This window comes from Capsella rubella, unplaced genomic scaffold, assembly GCF_000375325.1.
Source record: "Capsella rubella cultivar Monte Gargano unplaced genomic scaffold, Caprub1_0 scaffold_4, whole genome shotgun sequence".
Lineage (NCBI taxonomy): Eukaryota > Viridiplantae > Streptophyta > Magnoliopsida > Brassicales > Brassicaceae > Capsella > Capsella rubella.
In genome coordinates, this window is record NW_006238920.1 from 1,595,353 (window position 1) to 1,615,988 (window position 20,636).

The 20,636-nt window shown below is 33.4% G+C and overlaps 2 protein-coding genes and 1 long non-coding RNA gene across 14 annotated transcripts; 2 read left to right on the plus strand and 1 right to left on the minus strand.

Moving 5' to 3' along the window:
- Window positions 1-1,272: 1,272 nt before the first annotated feature.
- LOC111830896 lies at window positions 1,273-6,349 on the plus strand. Of its 11 annotated transcripts, none has more exons than XR_002834173.1 (15): window positions 1,273-1,388; window positions 2,246-2,300; window positions 2,373-2,463; window positions 2,612-2,665; window positions 2,748-2,802; window positions 2,915-3,007; window positions 3,732-3,814; window positions 4,125-4,199; window positions 4,669-4,981; window positions 5,074-5,159; window positions 5,254-5,502; window positions 5,624-5,714; window positions 5,836-5,960; window positions 6,074-6,124; window positions 6,234-6,349. It is a non-coding gene; the product is annotated as an uncharacterized LOC111830896 (long non-coding RNA). The 11 variants fall into 11 exon arrangements; XR_002834176.1 differs by having other exon boundaries at window positions 5,111-5,159; XR_002834178.1 differs by having other exon boundaries at window positions 5,111-5,159; window positions 5,432-5,502.
- A 2,067-nt stretch (window positions 6,350-8,416) lies between these two features.
- Window positions 8,417-9,557, minus strand: LOC17889736 (F-box/kelch-repeat protein At1g64840). Its single transcript, XM_006295533.1, has 2 exons — window positions 8,919-9,557; window positions 8,417-8,887 (listed from the first exon to the last, which is right to left on the minus strand). Exons 1-2 carry the CDS (start codon window positions 9,555-9,557, stop codon window positions 8,417-8,419), a joined length of 1,110 nt encoding a protein of 369 aa, XP_006295595.1.
- A 1,789-nt stretch (window positions 9,558-11,346) lies between these two features.
- On the plus strand, window positions 11,347-18,648 carry LOC17890282 (ribonucleoside-diphosphate reductase large subunit). 2 transcript variants are annotated; one of them, XM_023783575.1, is made up of 16 exons: window positions 11,347-11,547; window positions 11,754-11,845; window positions 11,961-12,025; window positions 12,130-12,454; window positions 13,208-13,292; window positions 13,619-14,595; window positions 14,828-14,899; window positions 15,392-15,444; window positions 15,533-15,612; window positions 15,714-15,770; window positions 15,910-16,087; window positions 16,174-16,247; window positions 16,341-16,511; window positions 16,584-16,676; window positions 16,780-17,194; window positions 17,395-18,648. In XM_023783575.1, exons 9-15 carry the CDS (start codon window positions 15,559-15,561, stop codon window positions 16,885-16,887), a joined length of 735 nt encoding a protein of 244 aa, XP_023639343.1. In that variant the 5' UTR covers window positions 11,347-11,547; window positions 11,754-11,845; window positions 11,961-12,025; window positions 12,130-12,454; window positions 13,208-13,292; window positions 13,619-14,595; window positions 14,828-14,899; window positions 15,392-15,444; window positions 15,533-15,558; the 3' UTR covers window positions 16,888-17,194; window positions 17,395-18,648. The 2 variants fall into 2 exon arrangements, with proteins under 2 accessions (XP_023639343.1, XP_023639344.1); XM_023783576.1 differs by lacking the exon at window positions 14,828-14,899 and having other exon boundaries at window positions 12,130-12,208; window positions 12,371-12,454.
- Window positions 18,649-20,636: the final 1,988 nt, after the last annotated feature.

Consider the following 20,636-nt stretch of genomic DNA (forward strand, 5'->3'; position numbering starts at 1 on the left):
ATCCCACAAAAAATAATAATAATCGTGTGCCTATTTAATATTTATAAAATTGACTGACTTTAGTTTGAGAAGTTTGCCTCATATTTTTGAATTTTACATTAGTTATTTTTGAAAATTTTTATTAAGATAATAAGTATGTATTAAATTTGAAAATTGTTTTAGCTATTTTCGAAATAATTAATAGAGATTTTCTTAACTATTTTTTCGCAATAATAAATATTTCTTTAACTTGAAGATTTTCTTAAGTATTTTTGAAAAATTTTAGGGAGATTTTCTTGTTTTCATTATTGATTTTTAAACTATTTAAAAAGAAATATTAATACCAATGGCAGAACCTTGTAAATAAGTGACCAAAGCAAGGGTTTTTTCATAAGTTGCTGCAAAAATGTTAATATAGATAGATAATTTTAAAACCCTTTGAAATCGTTTTGAAATTTTTATTAAACCCATTAAAAACCTTTGTAAATCATTTAAAATCTTTGTAAAATTTTTATTTTTTTTCTTAAAACACTTGTAAATCTTTTTAAAAATAATTGTATATACTTTAAATACTTTTTTAATCGAGATCACTGCCCTCTCCCCGAAATTTTTTTAAAGGGATTTTTAATGTTTTTAAAAAATATTTACAAAAGTTTCGCAAAAAAATTATAAAAATTTATAAAGGATTTACAAGAAAGTTATAAGGATTTACAAGGTTTTTAAAAAATAATATCACAAAATATTTTGAAATACAAAACAACCTAACGTCAAAATTTTAGTGGTAAAATTTTTTTTTTTAGACAAATCAATTTCATTCAATTGTAAAATTTTTGGTTTACAAAACAAACTAGAAAATGCACAAACGGTCTTGTTGTTAGTCCCATATTTGAAATAGTCAAATAGGTTTAACGGACAAAATAAAACTCTGTTTAGGGGGAAAAATCTGGTTTTTAAATTTAAAATCCAAATGGTTTAACGGAACAAATAACGGCATTTTTGTAATTATTATTATTAATTAATCAGCCTAACCACTACAAATACAAATCTTTTCTTTTTTTCTTTTCAACTTAATTGTTCATCATGTTTCATCACCAACTCAAATAAACACTGAAGCACCTCTGCGATTTCAGAAATAGAATCAATAGAGCGATGAAGATCGTTCACAGAGTGATGAAAATCTAATCAGCGAGTGAGATTACTATGAATCCTTTTATTATCGATTTCAATTCTAGTTTTTTGATTCATCGCTCACTTGAAAAATAATATCTTCCGGATTATTCCAGAAACAGAGGCGTGTAACTGAATCTGGGCTCCGATCTCTTTAATAATTCGTTTTTTACAAAGCGATGAAGATCGATCACAGAGTTATGACAATCCAGCCTGCGATTAAGATCACGATGATTAATCTGGTAACTTTGAATCATGTTGATAGATTACCGTAGATCCGAACACGATCAAGCTCCAAATCCGATTACGAAACAGATCTGCAATTACAGAGATTGTAATCAGCAAATCTGAGAATAGAAGAGAAACTTAATCTGAAAGGTAAACAATGATCAACATAGACCACTCTCTAGCACATCACCAGAGACTCAAGCACATCACCTGAGAATTCACAATCCAGATTAAGCGTGAGGAAGAAGAAGGAGCTCTGCAACGGCTTTATATCCCCGAGCTCAGCCTAACAGCAAACCTTCTGTTTCGAGGCGAGTGTTTCATTTCATTGGTTTACTCAAACCCACCTTTTCCCACAGAGTCTTTGCTTAATATCAAACTAGGCTGACGTGGCAAATCCGCCTCTGTATCTAACGGCTTCTTCTTTCTGAAATATGTTTGATGAATCCTATCAATACTTCCTCCCCGGAGACACAGCTTGTCCTCAAGCTGGAAGTGAGGAAAAAACTCAACAAAGTTTTTTGACAACATCCAAGAATCATCCGTATCTGGGCTCTTATCTCTTTTTACAAATTCTTCTGATTTTGTTTTTTTCTGGGTTTGTGTTGTGGAACTTAGGGTTTTTGTTTTGATTTCGTTGCGAGTAAAAAAAAAAAAAAATGGAAAAAGTACGAGCTTGTAAAAGACATCGGTGCTGGGAATTTTGGAGTGGCTATGAAGTTTAATTGCATACTCTTTCGTGTTAGACTTAGATCAACGATTTTGAGTGATGAGAACCTTTTCTTTTGTTTACGTTGCATAATCGTTGCTATGAAGTTTAATTGCATAATCTTGAACCTTTTTTTTGTTTTTGGTGAATTCATAATAATAGATTGATGAGAACGTGGCGAGAGAGATTGTGTTTTAATATAATCATGTTTAAAGAGGTAAGCTTCTGCAAATAATTTTCTCTATCTTTCAGGTGGAAGGTTGTGTTTTAAAGTTTCTGTTGCTTTCAGGTGGTTTTGACCCTAACGGATATCACCATTGCTATGGATTATGCTGCTGGCGGTGAGTTATTTGAGCGCTGGAAGATTCAGTGAGGATGAGGTGAGTCCTTCTCCTGGTCATGATTGGTCTGAGATTAGTTGAGAGGAGGAAAGAGGAATATATAGCGTCTATGTAGCGCTGTAAATGGTTTGGAACAGCTTCTCGGGTTATGATAGCTTTTTGTTTTTGCACATCTTTGTTTTTTCAGGCAAGATACTTTTTCCAGCGGCTTATATCAGGATTCAGCTATTGCCACGCTATGGTAAGGAATGAAAATGGATGGCTTATTATTCTGTGGTATCTCTGTGCGTTCTGTACTCATGTTATTTCGTTTATTGTCACAGCAAATATGCCACAGAGATGTCAAGCTTGAAAATACGTGATTTTGGTTCTTCCAAGGTTTGGCATCTATCCCACAATACGCAATTGATTTCTCCGTTTTTGTTTCTCTTTCCTTCCATTTGCGAGGGACCTTGTCATTTTCCTGTGAGCTAATTTTCTTTTGTTGTAGTTCTCACTGTTTCACTCTAGGCCCAAATCAACTGTTGGAACTCCTCCATATATTGCACATGAGGTTCTTTCTCGCAGAGAGTATGATGTCAAGGTAATCTTATTGGTTTGCTAGTAGTGGTATATCGTGTGCTAAGCACCTTGATAGAGACAAACATCTTGTGTAGTAATATAGCTCTTTCAACTTTTTCTCATGCATAATATTTTGATTCATTAAGAAAGCTTAGATGGTTTACAAAAAAAAAAAGGAAAAAAGAAAGCTTAGATAAGTCCCAACTTGGCAGAAATCTGCTGTGGCTTTGGTAGATTTGGGCAGTCATTTACTAAGGGATTTCGAAAGATCCATGACCAGATGTCTTTATCATCTAATCTGTTTGCGCCATCCCTTGCTTGCGTTATCTGTCTCTTGTGTGTATTTGGTCAATGATAATTGTGAGCATTCTAACCCTGAGCCATTCATATAAAAGAACTGGACAACTTTTTGGAAATGTATCTTGACAGAAGCAAAGACTATGAAATTGTTATGATCTTATTTGTTTGGATTTGGAAGCGACTTCATGCAAATCATCAATGTGTTTGATTTGATGACTTGTTTCTTTGAATTTCTGAAAATCTTGCAATTTTAAGAGCTGTTTTTTGATGATTTGTCTATGTTTGTCTTAATTATCGTCATCATGTGTGCCTAATAAATCCCAATGCAGTTGTATAAGTTTGGTTGTTAAGTTCTGTGGCTCAGTTTATGTAGTCACTTTTTGCTAATTCACAACTCTTAAAACTGTTTCGTGTCTCACTTACAATCTCTTCTTGTATACTTGCAGAGTTGCAGGAAAACATCATAAAGCTTTCTGATCAGCCTATCGCAGCAGAGAGTAAAGAGAGTTGTTCAAAAAGAGCTTGATAGGTAATATTTTATTAGAAATATCGATAGTTCTAAGACTTGACATTACCAAAACTTGGCCAATGCTTAGTGGCTTGAGTGTGTGGTAGAAGTGAAAAAGAGATGATACGTTTAGTGTTCTCTAATTAATGTATGTGTTATGTCCATTTCAATAGTCAGCAAAACTTGATTATGCTATAGGGGCAGATTAGAAATTTAAAACTATATTCTTGAAATATCTCTTCTGAGTATATTATAAAATATGATTTAGAAGCAACCTCATCTGAGTATATTACTCTGATCATATACATCACAAAATGTTTTGTTTTTTCAGACTAAGGAGCTGCAAAGAATTTGAAGGTGACTTGGTATAGTCAAGAAAAAGGGACGCTTTGATGAAGCAACTGAGGTTAAGATATCGCCCTCTCTCTCTCATAAAAACACAGCCAAAAAAGCTTCTTAGTTCTTACAATCAAAACAAGAAAACACTAACGCACGAAAACGTAAAACACAACCAAAACAAAAACTTCATAAAACACACACAAATAAAACATAAAAATGCAAAAACGGTTCCACAACTTTACCATCACATAAACTCCACGCTCACATAACTCCACCATCACACAAATTCCACGTTCACACAAACTTCAAGTTCACATTAGCTCCACGTCCACATTAGATCCACGTTCACACAACTTCACTATCATACAACTTCACGTTCACACTACTTCACGTTCACATAGAGTTTGCTACTTTGATTCCTCTGCAACACATAGGATATATGTGATGTATTTGGCTCAGTACACTCCAGTCTCTTGGAATTAAACCAAGACAACACAGTTTTAAGACTAATGGTTCATCATTGTCATGTACATCAGGCGATCCAAATATTCTCTTCTATGCCTACATTTATAGAGCATAAAAAAATGAACAATGGCTGGTGGACGTGCACTGAGGTACATTTTGTTCATCTGCATCTCTACCATTTTCTATAGCTTGTTACTTAATTTCCTCTCTGTTTCAAGTGTGGATGAACAAAACGTTTGTATTTTGTTTGCTCTATGTTATTCTGTTTGTGTGACTTACTAATAAAGGTCATTGATTTCAAGAGAAATAGATCAGGTGAACTAGTGAAGATGAAGATTTGCTTTTACTGGTAGCTTTCAATAATGCCTTACATGTCAATATTATGTGAGTTGAGCATGCAACCAAATGTAGACAGGGAGGATTCTGTAAATTTGTTATCTTGGTTTTCATGATGTTTTAAATATATATATTTGTAGGTGTAGCTTGAATTAACTTATTTCTACTTTAAACCAGCTTTTCAATAAGAAAAGAGGATCATTTTCAGATACTCATGAATGATTAGGTAATCATGCTAAACCTTTTTCCATGACTTTATACTCTTTTCTAGTAGAACCAATATGAGTTTATGTAAACTACTTCAATGTATATGTATTCAGGAATATCAGTTATAATCTTCCATTTATTCAGAGGATAGCACTCACCAGGTTTCAAACTTAGGCCTCAAGATTAGAGAATCTTAGTGTTTTCTTGTCTGTTTTCTCAAATTAAGTAGTGTGGTTTCATCTGTTTGATGTAGATTTTGTCCTCTTGTTCATAATTAATGTGTAATTTCAGGAATATAACTTTGTGTGAGCCCGGTGATGTATCTATTGAGGAATTGGTGAAGCGTAAAGAGGCTTGCATAAGTAAGCATTTTTAACGAGTTGTACTTGGTATAGAAATTTCTTAGAATATTGGCCAAAGATAATTTTGACTGTGCTTTCTAGTGTTTAATGTCGTATAACATTGTTTTGATTGAATCTCCAGTTTAGGACTAACAACACTTTATGATGTCAATGACATATTAGAAGTCTTGTGAATATGGGAGGACTGAACATTATTTTCAGTTCTTGTTAAGGTAATTTGATTTCATGGTACCATGTTTCTTTAGTATTTGTGTCTTTGTTCTCCCCCTCTTTACTCGTCATAAGTTTCATGGTTTTATATGAAATTTATCTGTGGTTTGAAAATTTGTCCAGGTTAAAGCTCTAGTGATTACTAACACTTACATAATGCTTTGATTGAATCTCTACTTTACGATTAACAACACTAAAATATATCACGGAAAATTTTAAAGTTCCGTGGATGAAAGAGCCTTGTTTAGGTAAAATTTGATTTCACGGTACAATGTTTCTTTTTACTTGTTATAAGTTACTTGCCTTCATTGTTTTCAACGAATTCATCTGTCGTTTGATACTTTTGCATTACTTTGGCCAGGTTAAAAAAATGAATGAGAAGCACCCTCCTCTCGTCTCTCGTCTGAGTATAGTATGGTTTATTTCTTGGCTAATCATTTGATTGTATAAACTTTATATTGTGATTATACATTTGAAAAAAAAACTCTACTAAGTAATAACAATGTTCTATTTTCTTGTAGGAGAAGAAGTGACTCTTGGATGACGTATGTAACTGAGTTACGGTAAACTTAACACAAAAACACAAAACACAACCAAAACTACAAAAACATTATACCAAAAAGGATACACACACAAAGGAAACACACAAATCAAGTTAAAAAGAAGCAAAATTAAACACCACAATTTCACAATTACATAAACTACACAATTTTACGATCACATAAATTTCACAACTTTAAGATCGCGTAAACTCCACGATTTCACGATCACATAAAACTCCACGATTTCACGATCACATAAAACTCCACGATCACCTAAACTCCACAGCTTTACGATCGCATCAACTTCACAATTTCACATAAACTCTACAATTTCACGATCACAAAAACTTTACAATTTCAAGATCACATAAACTTCACGATTTCACGATCACATAAACTTCACAATCTCATGATCACATAAACTCCACAACTTTACGATCTTATAAACTCCACAATTTTACATAAACTCTACAATTTCACGATCACAAAAACTCCACAATTTCACGATAAAAAAAAAACTCCACAACTTCACGATCGCATAAACTCCACAATTTTACGATCACATAAACTCCACAATTTCACGATCACATAAACTCCACAATTTCTTTTTTTGAATGAATGCAAAATTTATTCAACAAAAAAAAACTGTTTTACAATATATGCATCTTGTGCTTGAAAATGTTTGATAAGATCTGAAGCTTGACAAAGAGCTAAGGATTATCTCTGGATCTTGAGCCAAATCATAGTTGCAGCCCCTCTTTGAACTTGGAACTCCCTTGTTGCAGAAAAGAAGAGAGCCTCTTACAAACCAACCGGTCAATGTATTTAGAGAGCAACTCCGGAGATGGCAGGAGCATCACCATGCCTTCTACAATTTCACGATTTTACAATTTCACGCTCACATAAAATACGCGTCGCCACTTTCACATGAACTCTACAATTTCACTATCACATAAACTCCACAACGTTATGATCGCATAAACTCCACAACATTACGATCACATAAACTCCACAATTTCACTATCACATAAACTCCACAACATTACGATCCTCCACAATTTCATGATCACATAATCTCCACGATTTCACAATCAAATTAACTCCGCGTCGCCATGATCACATAAACTCCGCAACTTTACGATCAAATAAACTCCAAGTCGCCACGATCACGTAAAGTTTGCTTCGCCTTGCAACAGTCATAGTTTAGATCCTTTTTCGATGTTTTTCTTGTGACTTGTATTTTGTTTAGTTATTTCCATTCTTGTAATTTTTATTGTTATCAACTGCTTATATATTTTCTTTAGTTTTTAAAGTATTTTACTGTCTTTTTGAATTATATATTCTTATTTATTTTCATCTTAATAATATGGTAATACCATTTTGATTCAAATTCCAAACGATATGAATGCCACGTTAAAGTTTCAGGATATTTTTGTATATATGAAAAGATTGGGGTTCCTTCCAAAAGTTATGAATTATTCTATAAAAATAATTCCGGACTAATATTATCTCTTCACGTATGTTTACATATGGACTAATTTTCCACCTATAAGCTTGAGAACTTGTATTATATATATATTGGCTAAAACAGTTTCAGTATGTTTCTTGCTACAAGCAAACGAATTAGTTGACGTTATATTGTGTTATAGGCTAATACAAGTCTCTTCATGTTCGTACAAGTTACACCAACCTTATACCTTGTTTTGTTTCTTGAGACAGAATTGGATTTTATCCATGTTGCCCTTGTAAGAAAGACTCTGCTTTCTGTTCACTGATTCTAGTATTTTCCTCCTTAAATCAATGAAAATAGTCAAACTTGCTACACTACTACAAAACTCAAACATAACAGGTTTGTCAAGATCTTCAGTACAATTCGAGTTTTCGCATGGTTGGGAATTTTAGTAAGAAACATGACAGTGTTATACGAAGAACACAGCCGGACACAGTGAGTTCATCAAGACAAAATACATGGTTATCATTAGCATATGGTACGTAGATGATAGTTTCGAACGAAATCAATATAAATAGTACTTAAACACAAGTGATCCAGTCTCCATATAACAATAGTTAACATCATATATAAAAGAATCTAAACCTAAAAAAAGTAAGAGTATTATTTCATGTAATAAAAACAGAACAAACCAAATCGATATTTATATTGCCTATCGCTCAACCCGGAAAGCTTGAAAGGATGATTTGAGCTTCACCAAGCGATTCTCCCATACGCGTCTCCAACAATTGAGATCGTCTTCCATATTTCCTGTGTTTACTCCATATTTAAAAGGGAAAATTACATAGTCTGACAAATTGGTGAAAAGAATCGAGTTCCCACTAACACCACACCCATGAGGAAGGTCCTTAGCCGAGCAAGACATGTTTCCTGTAAGTCCAATAAACAGTACACGGTTCCCCAAATCCTTAACTACAACCCATGTACCAGTCTTGTCATCTAGCCTACTCACTCTACATGTAAATTCACTCGAATCAAATACACGAGGAGTTTGGTAAAAGACCTCAACCAAGAAGAGTTCATCATTGCCATATGGAACTAGATAGTACATTGGTCCCCCCTGAGGTGAGGGCATTATGAGAGTCTCCTTCAGCGAATAAGGATCAATAGCGACAATTATTTTCTCTGATGTTGTTGGCCGAGTAAGTTTTTACATAAAACCTACTTTTAAAAGTAACTACATCCGCGGAAAAACAATTTGAGAGGTCGTTAAGCTGCTTCCACCTCATTTCGACACTTGTTAACACCATGATATCGTTTTGGTTACGACAAAGCACAACGAATCCTCCTTCCTTGTCTAGCGGAAGACAATCCACATGATTGTCTCTACCCATAATTCTGTAGTAATGGCCCAGAGGGATGATCTGGCAGTCTAGCATGTTCATCAAGGTGGGATAAGATCCTGAGTTATACACTTTCACTGAGCACTGAAGGGTTGGAGATGGAAGAAGCTCCATCTGATCCCCTGACTCATCTCGGGCTATTACACCTAGAAAATACTCAGCAGCATCGGGATCAGGAGCTCGGACTCTAAAGAGGAACCAAGGGACCTTCTCCAGGGTGCACAAGTCTTTGCTTTCTTCAGGGAATGATGGAAGAGTGTAACATGTTCGTAATAGGGAAGGAGGAAATGGAAATGCTGATCGCCATGAGCTGCAGACAGAGCGAGCATGAACAACATCGAAACAGTAATCATCTAGATGCGTCGAGATAAGGTGCAGTAGCTCTTCAGGGAGCTGAGACCAGTCTGCAAACAAAGATGATGTATTTTTATTCGTTCCAAGTTCTTCCATGTTTGCGATTGAAGATGATATCTTATCTCAAAACTTTTTATTTTTGATTTTGAAAACTCAAAACTTTTTTTGTAGGGTGTAAGAAAATTTTGTTAGAAACAGAGAAGATTAATATGCTTATAGAATTCCAAGCTTAAAGCATGAATTTTTATTTGTGATTTTCTTACAAAAATCTAGCAAAATAATTAAGATTTTTACTTAAAAATCATCAAATAATTACAAATATTAATTAAATAATTCTTACACTAATAAATGCATATTAAAATTAATACTAATATAAATTATATCAATCAAAATTGAGCTATTCTACCATGTTAAATTGTTGAACTATTAAAAATATGTAAATAATTAATAAAAAATCTTTATGAAAGCATTATTGAAAGATTAATATAATAATTTAATGTATTATCTAATTGTTTTTTCCTATTGCTATTTAGTAGTTTAATCAATAATATGAGGAAGATGAGTAAGAACTTTACTAAAATTTTGATAGTTTAAATACTATTTTACTATAGTTATGAGTTGGTTCTAAGATATATTATAATATGTAAATTTTATTGAAGTCATCCAAAATTATCCATAGTTACGTTAACCGAAATACTGGGACTTGGATTCTACTATAGTTTATTTTGGTAGTGATTTTTATTATATGAATACTTATATATAGCATTCGTATATCTAATCTTTTTTTTTTTGGTCGTCATCTAATCTATTTGAAAATATAAATTTATAATGTCATGTTTTATTTGCAAATTAGAAAAATGTGTATTTTATAACTAAAATACTTTTAACTAGAGTTGTGTATTCGTTATTATCCGATTTTTTTATGCGTACCTATGTATTAACTGGTATTGAAAAACTTGTTAAATATGGTTGAATTATGCTGAATGTTTTTGATGTGTTACCATTTCATGCCTAGGTTATAAACATGACATTTTGTAATGGAAATCAGAAGCAGAGATAGTTCTCTATTTCCCCATCGCACATGTCTGATCAGAACGAATTAAAGCTTATAAGAGCTAAACGCTGCTACAGACATTGTTCTATAGGCATGCATTAGCTCGATACAGAACCTAAACACTTTTGAGCAGCACTTTAAACACATGAAACACTTCAAACTCCTAGCTCGGCATGCAGTTGAAGTGTCACCAAATGAATAGGCTAGTTAACCTAATGAAGTGTAACGAACTGTTTTTTCCAAGCAAAGATATAGGAACAAGGGATCATCACCTATGAGAAGTCTCTAGCTCATTACTTGGTACACAAGTTCTCTCTAATTTAGCACTTTTGTACTTAGCTCAACTCCATATCGATAAAGCACTACGATTATTCATTTCAGTTCCCTATTGATTCTTGATACATAGTTCCCTCCCTCCATTTTATCAAAGAAATCGTCAAAAAAATTAGAAGGTGTAGAAGAAGCTTTGGTCTTGTTGTGTAGAAACAAAAAATATAAGGCTCAAAAAATAATACAGGAAATTTCAGGGAGTGGTTTTAGAATTTTGGTAGACTCTGGTTAAATTTCGGTTTAGAAAACAAACCGGAAATGCAACACTAATTAAACATGGTTTAGTCTCGTGTTTAGTCCATGTGATTCGAATTAGTTTTAAGTTTTTAACGGACAAAATAAAACTTAAGTTTAGGGGGAAACATCTCGTTTTCAATTTTTAAATCTAAGTCGTTTAACGGAACAATCTAGGGCATTTTAGTAATTACTCATTAATCAGCCTAACCACTATAATTCTACAAATACAAAGCTTTTCTTTTTTTCTCAGTATTCATCACCGACTCAAACAATACAATTATTCATCATCTTTTCAATATTTTTCATTTTTCAAATATCGAGCGATGATGATCATCGGTCACAGAGTGTTGAGATTACTATGAATCGTGTTCTTATCGATTACAGTTATGGTTTTTGATTCATCGCACACTTGAAAAAAATATCTTCCCGATTATTCCATAGCAGAGGCCTGTAATTGAATTACAGGTATAAACCCTCTTCTGATTCTGTTTCTTTTATTGTTTAATTCTGGGTTTGTGTTGTGGAAATTAGGGTTTTTGTTTCTGTGTTGTGCACAATCCTTCCCGATTATTCTAGAACAGAGGCGTGTAATTGAATCTGGGTTCCTATCGCTTCAAATCGTTTTTTATTTTTTTTTGTTATTGTTTATGGGTTTGTGTTGTGGAACTTAGAGTACGAGCTTGTCAAAGTCATGGGTGCTGGGAATTTTGGAGTGGCTAAGGCTCACGAGAGTCAAAAAATCCAAAGAACTCGTTGCTATGAAGTACGTCGAGCGTGGCAGTAAGATTAATTGCATACTCTGTCGTCTTAGATCAACGATTTTGAGTACTTACTTAATCTTGAACCTTTTTGTTTTGTTTCTGGTGAATTAATAATAGATTGATGAGAACTTGGCGAGAGAGATTATTAATCATAGATCACTTCGTCATTCTAATATAATCAGGTTTAAAGACGTAATTTTGTGCAATTTGTTTTCTAGATTGGTGGCAATGTTTTTTGTGAAATTCTAGCCGGAAGGTTGTGTTTTAAAGTTTCTATTGTTTTCAGGTGGTTTTGACACCAACGCATAGCCACTTCTATGGAAGATGTTGCTGGCGGTTAGTTATCTACAGCGCTGGAAGATTCAGTGAGTGCTTCTTCTGGTCATTTTAAAGTCATGATTGGTGTACAAAAATGATAAATTTGTAGAGTTATATGTTGCCTGAGATTAGTTGAGAGGAGGAAAGAGGAATATGTGTTTGTAATCGTTTAAGGCTGCTTCTAGGATTATGATTGTTGTTTTTTGCAGACCTTTGTTTTTACATGCAAGATATGTTTTCCAGCAGCTTATATTGTACCTGAGGTTCTTTCTCGCAGAGAGTTCGATGGCAAGGTAATCTTATTTGTTTGCTACTAGTGGTATATCTAAGTGTGTTAAGAAGATAGAGACAAATATCCTGTGTAGTAATATAGCTCTTTCAGCTTTTGCTCATGCTTATTTTGATACATTAAGAAAGCTCAGATAAGTCCCAAATTGGAAGAAAACTGATGTGGCTTTGGTAGATTTGGGCAGTCATTTACTAAGGGATTTGGAAAGATCTGTCTTTTATTATTATCCATGACCAGATGTGTTTATCATCTAATCTGTTTGCGCCATTCCTTGCTTGCATTTTCTGTCTCTTGTGTGTATTTGGTCAATGATAATTGTGAGCCATTCATATAAAAGAACTGGACAGCTTTTTGGAAATGGATTGTATTCCAAATGTTTATCTTGACAGAAGCAAAGACTATGAAATTGTTATGATCTTATTTGTTTGGATTTGGAAGTATCTTCATGGAAATCATCAATGGTTTGTACTATAGTTGTTAGGTTTTTGAAAAAAGAAAACTGGTTACATTTACGTTTGATTTGATGACTTGTTCCTTTGAATTTCTGAAAATCTTGACGATTTTAAGAGCTATTTTGTGATGAATTGTCTATGTTTGTCTTAATTATCATCATCATGTGTGTCTGATAAAACCTGATGCAGTTGTATAACTTTGGTTGTTAAGTTCTGTGGCTTAGTTTCATAGACACTTTTTGCTAATTCACAACTCTTAAAGCTGTTTCGTGACTCAGTTACGATCTCTTCTTGTATACTTGCAGAGTTGCAGGAAAACATCATAAAACTTTTTGATCAGCCTATTGCAGCAGAGAAGATAAAGAGAGTTGTTCAAACAGATCTTGATAGGTAATATTTTATTAGAAACACCGATAGTTCTAAGACTTGATATTACCAAAACTTGGCCAATACTTAGGAAATAACTACATTTTGGTGGCTGAAAGTGTGGTAGAATTGAAAACGAGATGATACCTTTAGTGTTCACTAATTGATGTTTGTGTCATCTCTATTTCAATAGTCAGCAAAACTTGATTATGCTAAGGGTCAGATTAGAAATTTAAAACTATATTCTTGAAATATCTCTTCTGAGTATATTATATAGTATGAATTAGAAGCAACCTCGTCTGAGTATAATACTCTGATTAAATACATCACAAAATGTTTTGTTTTTTCAGACTAAGGAGCTGCAAAGAATTTGACTTGGTATAGTCAAGAAAAAGGGACGCTTTGATGAAGCAACTGAGGTTACGGTATCGCCCTCTCTCTCATAAAAAACACAGCCAAAAAGCTTATTACAATCATAACAAGAAAAACACTAACGCACGAAAACAAAAAAACGTAAACACAACCCAAACAAAAAAATTCATAAAACACACACAAAGAAAATGCAAAAATGCAAAAACGAATTCCAAAACTTCACCATCACACACAAACTCCACGTTCACATAAACTTAACCATCACACAAACTCCACGTTCACATTAGGTCCACGTTCACATTAACTCCACGTTCACACAAGTTCACGTTCATACAACTTCATGTTCGCATAAACCGCACTACTTCACGTTCACATAGAGTTTGCTACTCTGCTGCAACACATAGGATATGTGTGATTGTATTTGGCTCAGTACACTCCAGTCTCTTGGACTTCAACCAAGACAACTCAGTTTTAAGACAACTGGTTCAGAAACGTCATGTACATCAGGCGATCCAAATATTCTCTTCTATGCCAACATTTATTTTGCAGAATTATAATATCTCAAGAGGAACGAGAGCAGCAAAAATGAACAAATGGCTGGTGGACGTAGACCAAGGTACATTTTCATCATCTGCATCTGTTATTTTCCTCTTTGTTTCAAGTGTGGTTGAACAAAACGTTTGTATTTTATTTGCTCTATGTGATTCTGTTTATGTGACTTACTAATAAAGGTCACTGATTTCAAGAGAAATAGATGAAGCTTTGCTATAACTGGTAGCTTCCAACAATGCCTTACATGTCAATATTATGTGAGTTGAGAAAGCAACCAAATGTCGACAGGGAGGATTCTGGAAATTATATATATATTTATGTAGCTTGTATTAACTTATTTCTTCTTTAAACCAGCTTTTCAGTAAGATTAGAGGATCATTTCCAGATGCTCATGAATGATTAGGTATTCATGCTAAACCTTTTTCCATGACTTTATACTCTTTCGTGTAGGACCAATGTGAGTTTATGTAAACTACTCCAATGTATATTTTAAGTATTCAGGGGTTTCAAACTTACGCCTCAAGATTAGAGAATAATAGTGTTTTCTTGACTGTTTTCTCAAATTAAGTAGTGTTGGTTTCATCTGTTTGATGTAGATTTTGTCCTCTTGTTCATTATTGATGTGTAACTTTCAGGAATATAACTTCGTGTGAGCCTAGTGATGTATCTATTAAGGAGTTGGTAAAACCTAAAGAGGCTTGTATTAGGTAAGCATTTTTAACGAGTTGTACTTGGCAGCGGCGGACCTAGGTAGACAGTGGGTGGGTCAATTGACCCGGGTAAAATATTGAAATACTATGTTTTTGCAAGTAAATTGCTGAAGTATCGACAGCAGAGATGGATTTACCCCTTCAGTTGACACCCCCAACCACAGTTCGATTCCCAAGTATCATTTCAATATTAGTTTTTTAAAACCATTTTAAGTATTCAAAATAAATCTGACCCCCCTAATTTTTTTTCTTGGGTCCGCCACTGGTACTTGGTATAGAAATTTCTTAGAATATTGGCCAAAGATAGTAAAGACTGTGTTTTCCATTGTTTTGATTGAATCTCCAGTTTAAGACTAACAACACTTTATGATGTAAATGACATATTAGAAATCTTCTGAATACGGGAGGGCTGAGCATTTTTTCAGTTCTCGTTAAGGTGATTTGATTTCCCGATACCATGTTTCCTTAGTATTTTTTGTTTCCTCCCAGGGATCTAAGGAGGTGCCAGATTTTATGTTTAATCTAGAATATTTAAAGTTCTGGTAAGTTTAGCACATAGAGAGGCTTTTCATTTGAGTGTATACTGATAGACATCATAATGAATTTCTCTGACATTTATTTTTGTTGTAGAAAGCAAGGAAATAACTTGACTAGGTATGTCCCATGACCTCTTAGGAAAAGAACAATGGCTAGTGAGGACTTGCACTGAGGTACATTTTCTTGTTAAACATATTTTTCTGAAGATTTTTAATAGCTTTTTAATATCTTCTGTATTGATTCCGCAATCCAAACTTACCATTTGATGTCTCAGAGATGGTTCACTCATGCGTCTCCTACTCTCTTCAACGCTGGAACTCCAAGGCCTCAAGTAAGTTACCTTTAGATTGATATAATCTATTTTATTATATCTATATAAGGGAGTATACTTTGAAATGTGATTTTGCTGATCTGCTATTAAAAATAATTGACTTGGCAACTAAGCAGCTGCTTTCTGGTGTGCATGGAAGATGATCGCATTGATGAAACACTCAAAAGAGTGTGCTGTTATAAGCAAATCTGCTGGCGGTATTGGTGTTTCAGTTCATAACATTCGTGGCACAAATGGAACATCTAATGATATTGTTCCAATGCTGCGTGTATTCAATGCTACTGCTCGTTATGTTGACCAAGGAGGCAAGAGAAAGGGTGCATATCAGCATATATTTTGCTACCATTTTCTGTGTTTTCGATGGTCTTTAGTGAATCTGATGTATATTTTGTAATTTGTGAAGGAGCCTTTGATGTATACCTGGAGCCATGGCATGCTGTTGTCTTTGAGTTTCTAGAGTTGCGGAACCATGGGAAGGTACATTTACCTTTATTTCACCATATATTCTCCCCATATGTAAAATCCAATTCGGGCTGATACAACCTCTAATACACCTTTTTCCCATTTCAGGAAGAACACAACGGTAGAGACTTGTTTTATGCTCTCTGGGTTCCAGATCTTTTCGTGGAGAGGGTCCAGAGCAATGGGCAGTGGTCACTGTTTTGTCTAAACGAAGCTCCGGGTTTGGAAGATTGCTGGGGCACTGAATTTGAGACACTATACACGAAGTATGAAAGACAGGTGAATCCCTATTTGGTTAGACACTAAAATTCCTGTAATCTCAATACCAGTTATGTTTGTCCATATCTTTAGGGAAAGGCCAAGAAGGTTGTTCTGGCGCAGCAGCTTTGGTTTGAAATACTGATATCCCAGGTAGAAATAGGAACAACATACATGCTTTTCAAGGTCATAATTCTGTAGCTACACTAAATAGACCTATAACCATCAGTTCTTACAGTTACTTTTGTTCATCAGTTCTAACAGTTACTTTTGTTACTCTACACTATAGGATTCATGTACCAGAAAAAGTAATCAGCAAAATCTGGGAACAATAAAGTCATCCAATTTATGCACTGAAATCATTGAGTACACAAGTCCAACAGAAACTGCTGTGTGAAATTCGTAAGGGAGAAGGTGAGTAGGAAACTGGCTTGCCGGTTCTCTAAATTGATTTATGATGCTAAGGTAAATTGAACCATGTTTCTTTAGTATTTTGCTTATCTGCTCTCTGCGTATTTAATCGTCATAATTTTCATGGTTTCATGTGAAATTTATCTGTCGTTTGAAAATTTGTCCAGGTTAAAGCACTAGTGTTTACTAACTCTTACATAATGCTATAATTGAATCTCTATTTTTTTAGGACTAACAACACTTAAAATTAAAAATTTTGTGGATATGGCACAGCCAATCAGATCCTTGCTAAGGTAAAATTTGATTCACGGTATAAGTTGTCATAAGTTTCAGTGGCCAGGTTAAAAGTATGATAAGCAACCTCGTCTTGTCTGAGTATAGTATGGTTTATTTCTTGGCTAATAATTTGATTGTATAAACTTGATATTGTGATTATACTTTTGAAAAAAAAAAACTGTGCTTAAAGTAATAACAATGTTCTATTTTTTTGTAGGAGCATCACGGAATTTTGGTTTAGCCAAGAATAAGTGACCCTTGGATGACGTACGTAACTGAGTTACGGTTAAACTTAACATAAAAACACGAACCACGACCAAAACTACACAAATTCAATTAAAAAAGATGCAAAATTAAACTTCACAATTTCACGATCACATAAACTCCACAATTTCACTATCACATAAACTTCACAACTTTAAGATTGCATAAACTCCACAATTTCACAATCACATCAACTACACGATTACATAAACTCCAAGATTTCACGATCACATACTATTTCACGATCACATAAAATCCACAACATTAAGATTGCATAAACTCCACAATTCCACGATCACATAATCTCTACGATTTCTCGATCACATAAACTCTACAATCTTACGATCACATAAACTCCACAATTTCAAGATCACATAAACTACGCATCACCACGATCACATAAACTCCACAATTTCACTATCATGTAAACTTCACGATTTCACGATCACATTAACTCCGCGTCGCCACGATCACATAAACTCCACAATTTCACCATCTTCCTCAATTTCACGATCACATAAACTCCACAATTTCACGTTCACATAAACTCCACAGTTTCACGTTCACATAAACTCCACAATTTCACGATCAGATAAACTACAGATCAGCATGATCACATAAACTCCACAATTTCACCATCCTCCACAATTTCACGATCATATTAACTCCACAATTTCACGATCATATTAACTCCACGTAGCCACGATCACATCAACTCCACAATTTCATGATCATATAAACTCCACAATTTCACGATCACACAAACTCCACAATTTCACGTTCACATCAACTCCACAATTTCATGATCATATAAACTCCACAATTTCACGTTCACATAAACTCCACAATTTCACGATCACATAAACTACGGATCAGCATGATCACATAAACTCTACAATTTCACCATCCTTCACAATTTCACGATCACATAAACTTCACGATTTCACGATCACATTAACTCCACGTAGCCATGATCACATCAACTCCACGATTTCATGATCATATAAACTCCACGTCGCCTCTATCACATAAATTTTGCTTTGCCTTGCAACAGTTTCAGTTTATATTGTCTTTTCGATGTTTTTCTTAGCATCGTGACTTGTATCATTGTGACTTTAATCTTATTTAGATATCTCCATTCTTGTAATATTTTATTGTTATCAATTATTACACTGCTTATATATTATTTACTTTAGTTTTTAAAGTATTTTACTGCCTTTTTGAATTATTCTTATTTATTTTCATCTTAATAATATGGTAATACCATTTTGATTCAAATTCCAAAAGATAGGATGCCATGTTAAAGTTTCAGGGTAATTTTTAGATATGAAAAGATTGGCGTTCCGTCCAAAAATTATGAGATATTTTCAGAAAAATTCTATAAACAAAATTCTTGACTAAAATTTTATTTTCGCGTACGTTACATAGGGACTAATTTTCCACCTATAAGCTTGAGAACTTGTATTATATTTAGTGATAATTAACTAGATTGACAAAATTTTGGCAAAAAAATTACTGAATTAACCCTCTATCATTGATCATTACTAGAATGACACAATATTTATGTTAAAGTCCAAAAAACCAAACTTTAAAAATAGCAAGTAATAGAAAAAGTCTGTCATATAAATATTATGTCTGTCGTATTAAGCTGAAAAAAATATACTATATTAAAAAGAATATAGTAATAAATTTAGTTCCTGAAACAACTGTAAAAGAATAAATTTACTAGACATTATATCAAGTTAGTCTTATATTAATGAAGGTCTGTGGTATCTTTGAAAATAAGTATGTTGTAAAAATTAAATCTATCACTAGTTATAAATCTGTCGTAATTATTTTCAAATAAATCTGCCAACTAAAATAAGTCTGCCAGATAAAATATGTCATGCACAAATTAATCTGTCGTACACAAACAAATCTGTCGTAACTAATCCGTCAGACTTTTAAAATTATATTGATATTTTTTGAAATCGCTGGAATTATTTTTTAGGGTAAATTTGATTTTTCTATTATTCCTAGCAAAGCAGAAAAGAGTAATTATGTATGAAAATAACTCAACTAACTGTAATATTTTATGATTTAATTTAGTAATTAATCTTTTTTAATGAATAATCAAAAAAGTTCTGAGCCGAAACCCATACATCCTCAGATCCGAGACAAGAGCATGTTATATGGTTAGTAATTAATCTCTTAATTTGGATCAATCTAAATATATATATATATATATAGAGGCTAAAACAGTTTCAGTATGTTTCTTGCTACAAGCAAGCGAATTAGTTGACGTTATATCATGTTATAGGCTAATACAAGTCTATTCATGTTCGTACAAGTTACACCAACCTTATAGCATGTTTTGTTTCTTGAGACAGAATTGGATTTTATCCATGTTGCCCTTGTAAGGAAGACACTGCTTTTGTTCATTGATTCTAGTATTTTTGAAAAATATTCATTTTAATGGTATTTAAGAGAATTCTGTTTTGTTTTTTTTTTGGTCGTCGGAGAATTCTGTTTTTCATTTGAAAGAATGTTTTACATTTCTAGAGTAAAATTAATAACCTAATAAATATTTTTTTGTATGTATAATTATTTGTTTTTTAATTGGTTAAATAGTGTTTAGGCGGATATAATATATGATCTTTTGTTATTGTATTTTCTTAAAACAAAATTTTTATAACAATCTTTTAATTTGTGTGTTAATGATAGAGAGGAAGTATAATGAACTTATGAACATGTGAGTGGTTGCAAGTTTGCAACAGTTAATTGCTTTTGAGGGCAGTTAAAAGTGAGATTTGACTTCTAAACATGAGAAGTAAAAGAACCAACATGATCTGCTGCTGAAGACTTTGCTCTTCAACCATCGGGAACAACACACCCGTAAAAATCTATAATCGCTAGTTAGTTTGCTAAATTCTTTAACACTTAACCCATCTTTTGCAGACACCACTACTTCAAACTAGAATGTAGTAGTCATACGCTAAAAAAAGAAGTAAATCTACGACAACTAAAAGGCTCTGATTTGGGAAAACAATAACAAAAGTTATGAAAAGCTTATACTACATCGAACAATGGCAAAATTTTCAGCATATCTACAACCTCTACAGACTACAGTACAAAAGGCTCATGCTTCAGAAAAAATTCAGTGGTTGCGAATTTGCGATTACTTTCATAAGTTTATCTCACATGTATGTTGCTTAC